Genomic DNA, 10,408 nt, shown 5'->3' on the forward strand with positions numbered 1-10,408 from the left:
CATGCATCCGTGAACGCAGAGCGCGTTACCGAGGACAGTGGGGGCGTGGCCTCTTTATGCAAAGGATCGACGCCCCCAATCGCCTTTCCCCCGTGAGCGCTGACGTCACACGAGCAGCCCGTGTTGGTTCCAGCTGACTTGGGAGAGAGAGAGAACCAGAAAGAACGAGGAAAATAGAGAGAGGTGTGTGTGAGAGAGAGAGAGAGAGAGGGAGAGAGAGAGCGAGGGGGAGAAAGGGAGGGAGAGAGAGGGAGGAAAATAAGAGCCATCAGTCTCATCTATCTGACTCTCATACTACTGGATATTATTATTTTTTGGGGGGGGTTCTCTTTATTTCCTTCATCTTATATTTTCTCGCTCATATTTAATCACAAGTTATTTTTTTCTACTGTTTCTACTCCTCTGTCTCTACTCTGCATGGGACTCTACCGCCGCTTCAATCTGCTTCCAGTCGTCATTTTTTTTGCTTTTCCACCTCCGGACTAAAGACTCTCCGATCGATCGATCGATCGATCGATCGATCAATCAATCAATCAGCAGGACCCGAGGGTGAGTTTGTGAGTGTTGTTGTTTTTTTTTAAATCTCCAACAAACTCGAAGGAGTTGGAGGGGGGGACTTCTCTCGCTGCAGAGCTCCAGGATTCAGTCCGTCTTCCTGTGGTGCGTTTATTAGTGCGGAGCTGAGTTAGTTAAATAAGAAAAGAAGAGAAAGAGGTGACAGCAGCTCGTGAGCGCTCGGCCAGTCTGAGAGGATGCATTAGACTCGGCGGACATGGTGCCATTTTGGAGATAAGTGCCCCCTTTCTTTTTTTTTGTGTTGTTTTTAGTACACGTTTTTTCTTCATGGGACGGGCGGAAAAGCGGGATATCAGGTGGAGATCTTGAGCGCGCGCACTTTTTGACGTCGCGCCTGTCAATTAGTGTCGCTAATTGGATTATTTTGATCTTGAACTCACGGTCTGCAGGTTCTGTTCCTCCTCGCCGCCTCCTCCTCCACCTCCTCCTCCCCCCTTTAACTCCCACCTCCTCCATTGAAGTTATGTCAAGGCCTCTCACTCAGCTTCTACCTCCGGATCTCCCTGCCGGGGCCACCAGCCCCCAGTTTGGGGCCAGCAGCCCGACTGGAAGTGGCCCCCAAGGCGGACACCTGACCTCCATGACCAACCTGAAGTCCCTGCTCCAGCTGCCAATCAAGGCCGACCAGAGAGGCACCAAGGACTGCTGCGAGATGAAAGGTGAGTGTGTGCACGTGTTCGTGTGTGAACGTGTGTGTGTGTGTGTGTAGGTGTGTGTCTGTTTGAGATAGTGAGAGAGGGTTCTGATAGGCGAGAAACTTCTTAAAGAGACAGTAAGGAATACACCAAAGCCAACAAATCACTTCAGGATTATACAAGAGAAATGTCCCTTTAATGTATTACAAGTGCATTACAATATACTACAATACATGTTAGTGTACTACAAGTGCATTACAATATACTACAATACCCTTTAATGTACTACAAGTGCATTACAATATACTACAATACATGTTAATGTACTACAAAAGCATTAAAATATACTACAGTACACTTTAGTGCAATGCCTCTGTTAGGAGGTTGTGTGAATTGTATTATTGTAAGTGCAAAGTACATAATCCTGAACTATAAATGCACCTCAGAGACATGTGAAGCTCCTGCAGAAATATTACTCCAATATTTTAGTGATATAATATGAAATAGAGCTAAAACTACAGTCAGACATTCTTTGTGTCAAGCCTCAAATGTGATGATTTTGCTGCTTTTCTTTGTCATATCCGACACTGAACTGCATTCATTTGGGTTTCTGGTTGTTGGTCGGATAAAAGAAGAAATGTGAACATGTCAGCTATTCCTTTGAGATGTTATATTCTGCATCTTCTTCATTATTTAATCAAGAAAATAAATGGTATATGAATTGATAACCAACATAATATATTACTGCTCTAATACGAACAACAAACAAACAATAAGTATTCATTTCAGAACCTCTCTCTATCAATGTAAGTCTTTGCAGAAATACCACAGGAATATTACAGTGATTATTCATTGCTGCGTGTGTGTGTGTGTGTGTGTGTGTGTGTGACTGTGTGGGTAGGTGTGATTGTAAAATACAGAGGCCCTGCTTGTTCAACACACTCTCACACACTCAGTTTTCACTTCAGCTCTCCTCCTGCTGGATTTTCATATTAAACGCTTCCTTTTTGCATTTGGTGGAGGAATGAAATGAGGAGGAGGAGGAGGAGGAGGAGGAGGAAGAGGGGGAGGAGGAAGAGGGTTTAAAAAAAGAATTGCAATCTGGAGTGGATGCCGTCAAAATGCAGCAGCAGCAGTCGTTTGCGTTCTGATCCTCTGCTCTGTTTAAATAAAGGTTAGTGAGTGGGATTGAATTGTTTCCCATCCACCAGCTGCCATGACAAATATTAACCAGGCTGCCTCTCCTTCCTTTCTCTCTCTCTCTCTCTCTCTCTCTCTCTCTCTCTCTCTCTCTCTCTCGCTGTCATAGCTCCCAGTAACACACTGGTTCATGTTGGGCTTGTGAGGACACTTTTAAAAAGGACAATTTAAAAAACCCGACCTCTGTTGTTTTGTCTCGGTGAGGACACAGAATGGACCGTCGAGACTCGGCCCTCACAAGTACGGTTAAACCTGAACACGGAGAAAGAGAGAGGGAGAAAAACAAAGCCTCTCCAAATGCTCCCTGCGGGTTTTTTTCTGGCGGCCCCTGGTGGCCTCTTGCTGCTACTGCAGCTCCTTTCTGTTCTGTTGCATGAGGAGGAGGAGGAGGTGATGGTGAGCGCGGCTGACAGGCTCTCCATGGAGCCAGAAAGCAGCTCAGAGGCCCCGGCTACAGCCTCATTGTCAGCTCCCATAGAGTGCACACTCTCCTAATGATAGGTGATGCGTTCAGGGGTGTGTTGGGAAAAAAGAAGATGTTGCTGTGTGATGTTTTTTGGTGCCGTTCTCTTTCCAGAGACAATGTTTCGCTGCTTCGCTTTGTTTGACGCCTTCACAAACACCCACTCCGTCGAGCTCATCGCTTCCTCCTGTCTGTCTCTCACATGTCTTTTTTTTTTTTTTTCCTGTCTCGCTCTCTTCTTCTTCATATCTCCTCCTCGGTCCCTCTGCTGATTTACATTTTTTCTTTTTTTGCTCTTCTTCTCCCTCATCCTTTACAGTACGCTCTCATTTCTCTGTTCTGTTTTCCATCTCCCCTCCTGCTCTTTTCATTCTCTCCTCCTGCTGCTGCTCTCAAAGGGATTTCCTCATTTCTCTTGAAGTCACATCTCATATTGTTATTTTTGCTTTCCTTTATATGGAGCCTGCTGGTGCAGGTATGTTTTTAATTTGTGTGCAAAGATTCAGTCATTTGAATGAATCACTTGAGCACACAAATGAGTGATTTGTACTCTTGTTACTCTTTGATGATGGTCACGTTACTGTCGCTGAGGAACTTGAGTTACAGGTTGTTGTGGCTACACCGTCAGACTATCAGCTGTGTTTTGGTGCGATTCCCATATTTATACAGTGGATACCGCTGTCTGTTCTTGAACCACTTGGTAGCCTCATGCAGTGCACAATAAGCAGGGGACTCTCAATAAGTTGTGTGTTTGATGCAGTTTTGTTTGGAGATGAATGGAAATGCTTCGTTGTTGTTGTTTTATTTTGCCTGTGCAATGGTGTCCCTTAAACAAAGATTTTGATATGTCATATTGATTCGTTCTTGTAAGTATTCGCCTAAAATATGCAGAAAAAAATGAGAGATCGCAATAAGAGTTTTTTAACACTCGGCTGAGGTGGAAAAGTTTGTGTATCAACAAAAGTAAAGATGCCACAAAATGCAGTGAAAGCAGACTTTGAGAATAAATCACGACTTCTTCTTTTATTCTGGATTAATATGTGCCATACATTTAGTACAGAACCTGGTCCATACACCTCTTTTATGGGCCTCACCCAACCAGTAGTGACAAACTATCACCGTCATCTTTAGTCGGCACAGACGCTGTTAGCTGTAAACGGGTACATACAGCGCTGCAGGGATGACGTATTTTTGTGAGGTAACCCGGAAGTTAGCATCGCTGGTTCCCTCCACAAAAAGCCAATGGAGATGTTTGCGTTGGATTTCAGATTATTGCAGAAAATAATCTCTGTGACGAAGACAAGTTCATAATACTTACAGATAAGTATACACAAATGAAGACGACTTTTATCATTTTCAAAAGGTAAAATGCTAACGTAAAGCTAACGGACGACACAACTAGACCGTGAAGGCAAACTAGTCGCGTTTTTTTAGTCTCACTTTCTTAGCAACCGCCTTTTTTAACGTAACACGTAAAAATATATTTAATGACAAACTTTATATATCGTAGAACAAAACATTAAAATGTCTTAATCTTGTGTGAACCACAACCCCGTTTAAATACCCATCGACTTTGAGACGAGGGGAACAGGAAGAGCAACAATGCTGACTCATCTCTGGGTTTTAGGACTCATTCCTGCATGTCAATGCAGAAATATTCAGATTTAGTCGTTGATATTTATGTAGAGATTGCAACAACTGTGTACAACATGCGATGATGATGACTGTAGCAGAGAGATGATGATGGTCTCGACTCTGCTCTCTTTCCTCTGTCCTCCCTCTGCTGTTTCCACATTGTAATCTCTTGTGTCTCAATGTTCTTTAATCCCTTTAAACTTAAAGCTTCCTGATGTTCTCCCCCGGTCTCTCTCTGTCTCATTACACTGTCATCCCAGCCCAGTTAAATATGCTCTTTTATTACTATTTTATTGGGTTTTATTATTCAGTGTGCTATTTATTCAATATGCACTTTTTGGAGGCGTCATTCTGCAGAATGATATTATCACATATCATGATATTATCGCTCCACTTCTCTCCGTGTGTTGCCATGAACTTCGGTTGCTTGCGGCATTTATTTTTTTCTGCCGATGCTTTATTGATATTGTCATCTATCTTTCCATCATCCCCCCCCCCCCCACCCCACCCCACCCCTCCCTCCTCCCTCTGCGGGAGGTCAGAGTGCAGGGTCAGTCAAGTCAACTTTATTTATAGATGCCTTTTAATGAAGTGCTTCACAGAAAGCAAAGGACGGCGGCATAAACCTCAGCTGCTGTTCATCAAAGAGACGATGCAGAACCCCCCGGAGCTGTTTGTTGATCGGTGTTTGTCCTTTGAAGTGAATTTTCTTGTAAATAAATGCAAGATCTGGATCATACATCTGAAACTAAGCGATCCAAAGGCTATCTGGCCGTCAGAAATGACCCAAACTTTGTCACTTTTTGAGTCTTTTAAAAAAAATATATAAAATGACCAGAAGTCTCTGGGTCACGAGACGTTTCTGCAAAAGTCACGGACAAATCCTAAAACAGCAGCAGCAGCATAAGAGACTCATGAAGTCAGCAAACTGACTCGGTGACATCTACAGTTAGCATTAGCCACCATAAGCTAATGGTCCCAGCAGACCGAGTAAGGCTGCATTTAGCAGAACCCCTCGGAGTGTCGTCACACATTAAAATCGGGGCTTTGATGTGCATCATGCGCCCGCCAGTGTGTGCATGTGTGTTTGTGTGTGTGTGTGTGTTACCCTTAGGGGATCAAACCTGTGACCATCTGTCAACCAGACTCTTTCTTTAAGCACTTTTTTACAGAGTGTGTGATGGAATATTTCGATTTCATCGCTCTGTTTCTGCAGCTGTATCTGATTTTTGATATGTTTTTGGGTAATTAGGGATTGAAAACAGCGGATGAACGAATGGATAACTTGTCTTTATTTCATCGTACATCTAAGATTCAATTGAACCATTTTTAGAGATAAAAGCACACTCTTGAAATGATGAGACGCTGTTTCCAAAGTGGACACAGTGGGTTGGAACAAAAGACTGCATTAGTTTGAGTCAATAGATCACTGCCACGTTAAGCTGAAGAGCATTTGATCGCAGTAAACACATTACGGTATCGAGATGAACTAATCTTAACACGCTTCTGGTTCTCTATCCAGACAAAGACAAGCCCTCGGACTCTGACGAAGAATCGCAGAGTAACAGCGCCGGGGCCGGAGGGGCCCCTGGGTCCGGAGGGGCCCCTGGGTCCGGCGCGTTGCGGCCCAACTCCCAGTCAGCGTTCCTGGGCCCGCTGCTGTGGGAGAGGACCCTGCCGTGTGACGGAGGCCTGTTCCAGCTGCAGTACATGGATCTGGAGGAGTTCCTGACGGAGAACGGCATGGGGATGCACGGCAACGGGCCCAGCTCCACCAGCGCCCAGATCCCCTCCCAGGTAAACGCCGATGGAGACCAATGGAAACAACGCCGATGGAAACCTCACATCATAACGGTCTCAGTCAACTTTATAATAAACAATCTCTATACATCTCAACATCTTGCCCTCAGTTCAGACTGGAGTGGGTATGTTTGGTCTCGTAGTGGCGTTTCACAGTGGCGCATTTAATAACGGCACGGTATCTGAACATATGAGACAGAGTGGTTTTGTAGCGCCAGCAGGAAGAATGAATGAATAAGAGTCCGTCCATTCTTTGTTAAAAGCTCTGTTTTCAGGGTCCACTTCTCTCTTTTTAGAGCACGCCGTGTGAAACTGCTTCACCGACTTACTTCTCCCACTGCTCTCTCTCTCTCTCCCCGTCTCTCTCCTGTCTGTGTGTAAATCTCACTCGACTCACGATGCGTTTCAGGAAACAGATATTCGATTGGCTGAGTAGCGTCACGTGAGATAATTGCCAACGCATGTAATTGGTCGGTGTATTTCCTGGACTGCTGACCGAGTGCCGTAAAGGCTAGAAAAGCTGTGCAGGTTAAAATAGAAGCGCTCCGCCAAAATGTTCTCAATTATCCATCAGTTATACGTCCGGGTCAGGATAGGACAGCGTCTGGGTCCGGATCCGGACCGCGGTCCGCTTATTAGTGACCCCTGGTTTAGATGTTTAAAGAGAACTGGATCAGTGATGAAAATGGCGGCCATTTGCTCAGTGGTCCGTGAAGGAAAAAAAGTCCAATTTCCGAGTTAAAACCTGGATCTTCCAGCGATCTCCTGCATTATGGGGCCCGTAGAGCAAACACAGTTACAGACAACACGTTTGGCCACGATTTAAAATGTGCTTCCAAGCCCGGCGCTGCTCCTGGGGGCTTGCGCTGGCCCACTAGGAAAAGTTAAATAAGCACAATAGGTTTTTCCTTCCTTTGTCTGTTTTGCTCTGAATCCTCACTGCCGTTCAATGAGCTAGCATGTCGTCTAAATACCTCTCTAATGACATTGTTTAATTTAGTATTTTCTATTAACAAAGTTGTGGTGTCGGGTGATTGCCGTACTGCAATTAAATTCATGTGGGGCAACGTCTATAGCTCACCCGGTAGAGCACGCGCCACATGGACGCATCATATCAAGGATTTAATGCTGTTCTCTTTGTTGATGCCGTGATTTAGACTGATGGTATATTTCCTCTCCTCCCAGAGCTCCCAGTCGGCGGTGCCCAACCAGAGCTCCCAGTGCCCTCCCAGCTCTCCTCCGCCCTGCTCCTCCTCTTCCTCCTCCATGTCCTCTTCATCCTCCTCTTCCTCGCTGCTGGGACTGGAGACCGTCCAGCCACAACCGCCGCCACTGCTGCCTCCACAGCAGCAGCAGCAGCAGCAGCAGCAAGACATGATGGGAGGACCCGAGTGTCATCATGGTGAGTGAATGAGGGATTATTTTTGGGGGGAGCACTATCGGACGGTTTTATTATATTTTGAGATGGAAATATGATAAAAGTTATTTCATTTTCAATTAATTATTTACTTCAAAGACTTTAAAACAGAAAAAGATGATAAGAGGACAGTTTTCGATATCTTTAATATCTTAAAGAATAATAATTAAACCACTTTCTAACTGCAAACCTGCATTCTCTCTTCTGACCACCAGGGGGCGACTCCTCTGGTTGTATAGAAGTCTATGAGAAAATGACTCTACTTCTCTCTTGATTTATTACCTCAGTAAACATTGTAAACATGAGTTTATGGTCTCAATCTCTAGTTTCAAGTCTTCTTCAATACAGCATGATGTTCATTTAGTACATTATGGTCCATTTAGAGTCAAACAGACCATAAAGCAGGGGATGCTTTATGGTCTTTCATTTTAGAACTTTAACTCTTTCACAGAGTGTTTTCACTTCATAAAAAGTTAATTTGAACATTTTTGTTGCCTAAGAATCTCTTTTTAAGAGTTGGGTTGTACTTAGCTCCGCCATCTCGTGTCACTTCTGGTTGCAAAAATCCAAGATGGTGACGATCCAAAAAAAACAAACAAGATGACAACAGCCAAAATGCCAAAGTCAAGGCTTCAAAACCACAGAGTACAACCTATCTGTCACTATCTCCTCTTCTTTTCCACAGTTTTTGGTCCAAAAGCTTTTCTTATCGTCGACAGCGAGACTAAAATTGCAATTCCACTTTCACGTGAGAAGGCAACATTCGTGCACCAGCTAATGCGGTCTGACATATATGAAGCTGCACATGCAAAGGCTTTGATGTGATCTGGCTCTAATGAGGACACACAGACTCTCGATGATACATTGCATTAACTAACCCACTCCTTCAACAATAACCACACAAGGATCTGGTCTAATTATATCTCTGTGTGATAAGCGGCAGCTCTCCTCTCTCCAGCAGCCTGTTTTTCACCATTATATATTCATAATTTATTGTTCCCTCTCTCCGATGCTTTTGATGTGAACCAGAACTGAAGGAACATCTGTCCGTCTGTCTTTTATTTTTATTTTTTCAATTCTCAGAGCCATCTAAGACTCATTACAGCATTTCACGATGATTTATTGCTGACAGATCCGCACACGTCTTTGTAAATGTTCAGCCGTTGTGTAGACGTTTAAAGGAAGGATGAGACGATGGGCGATGGAGTTTGTAGAAGACTCTGTTACGATCGTTTGGTCACATGTCACACATTTAACAGGAGGAAGTCCGGTTGCGTAAAGAGCGCTGCATTCTTGGAGTGGTGTCTGCCGCTAACGTCGACTTATTTAAATTACGTAATGTTACTACATTACCGTATTTTGGTCTAAAAAAAGTATGTTTCTTAGCGTCATGTTTGGAAGCTTCGGGACACCGACTAAGCTGCTGTTTTTTGACGAGTTGGAAGTGAGAATGTGTTGAATATACGCACCTGTTGGCATGGTGGATTTACCATATATACCAACAAAAAACAGCAAGAATCCCTCTTCATCTTGGAGTGAAAGGCTTCATAATAAGGCTGCATTACAATCTTTCATGGTTAACTCTGCACAGGAGACGTTTTCTCCTTTACTTCTTTAAGTCTTTAAAGGGCCAGTGTGTTGCTTTTTGGGGATTCTATGAGCAGAATTGGAATATAATATTTAGAGTATAACTATGTTTTCATTGGTGAATAACAACCTGAAACTAAGAGTAGTTGTGTAAACTCCCAATAAACGCCACTCGGGCGAATGTAAGTCCATTTTGGTTTCGGCCAGCTAGCAAACTTTTGTCTGTCGGTCTGTTTTGGTGGCGAGCAGGTAAAAAACTCTGGGTTTTCAGAGATGAAGTGTGGAGAGTGAACCGAAACAACGAGCTGAAAGGCTCTAAAGCAGCTGCAGACTTGGGTAACATACACTATATTGCGATTATTGTAGCTTTCAATTTCTAGTAGCAGTATGTTAAACACACAACTACAAATGTCAAATGAAAAATGACAAACCGCTTCAGGGAGAAGCGGCGGCGTGTTGTTGATCGTCAGCCAGACCAGTTACAGTAACAAGTGCCGAGATCTGAAACTCTCTGAACATGCAATGGGTTCGTCCTCTGTGCTGATTGTTGTGTTTGTGTTTGCATGTTTCAACGGTTCGTTGGGGCACTTTACACACACAGCCTGTTTTTATACGTCACAATTTAAGAAATTCACTGTTGCATACTTTGAATACAATGTTTGGTACGATGAGTTCGTATACGCAGCAACAGACAGAGAGAAAGTGCCCAGCAGGAGCCGATTATGAGAAATCTGACTGGAACACTGGGAGCGTTGTCTTTTCATTCTGAGTTATAAACAACTAGAGAGGAGAAGTTTCTCTGTGAGAACGAGCTGCAGAGAAGCTTGAAGGAGAAAAAAAAAGGGATTTTGAAAATGAGACGGACAGAAAAGAGACGCATGAAAGGAAGCAGCAGAAGAGCGAATACCACTGGATACTGCTGCAAGGCTCTGTAAGTGTGTGTGTGTGTGTGTGTGTGTGTGTGTGTGTGTGTGTGTACTGAGTGCTTCTGTGAGTATCTATGAATAAGCCATCTGTGTGTGTGTGTTTGCATGCATGCATGTCCTTTTGTGTGTGTGTGTGTGTGTGTGTGTGTGTGTGTGTGTGTGTGTGTGT

General features: G+C 44.0%; 1 protein-coding gene across 1 annotated transcript in view; it reads left to right on the forward strand.

Annotated features, from left to right (window-relative positions):
• The first annotated feature begins 606 nt into the window (after positions 1-606).
• Positions 607-10,408, forward strand: part of dbpa (D site albumin promoter binding protein a) — a 26,535-nt gene continuing 16,733 nt past the window's right edge. The window contains exons 1-3 of the mRNA XM_031876480.1: positions 607-1,235; positions 6,032-6,306; positions 7,495-7,711. Of these exons, the coding sequence (XP_031732340.1) occupies positions 1,040-1,235; positions 6,032-6,306; positions 7,495-7,711 (688 nt within the window). The 5' untranslated portion in view covers positions 607-1,039. The remainder of the gene's footprint in view (positions 1,236-6,031; positions 6,307-7,494; positions 7,712-10,408) is intronic.

The sequence above is a fragment of the Anarrhichthys ocellatus genome, unplaced genomic scaffold (genome assembly GCF_004355925.1).
Source record: "Anarrhichthys ocellatus isolate YVR2014 unplaced genomic scaffold, GSC_Weel_1.0 scaffold110, whole genome shotgun sequence".
NCBI lineage: Eukaryota > Metazoa > Chordata > Actinopteri > Perciformes > Anarhichadidae > Anarrhichthys > Anarrhichthys ocellatus.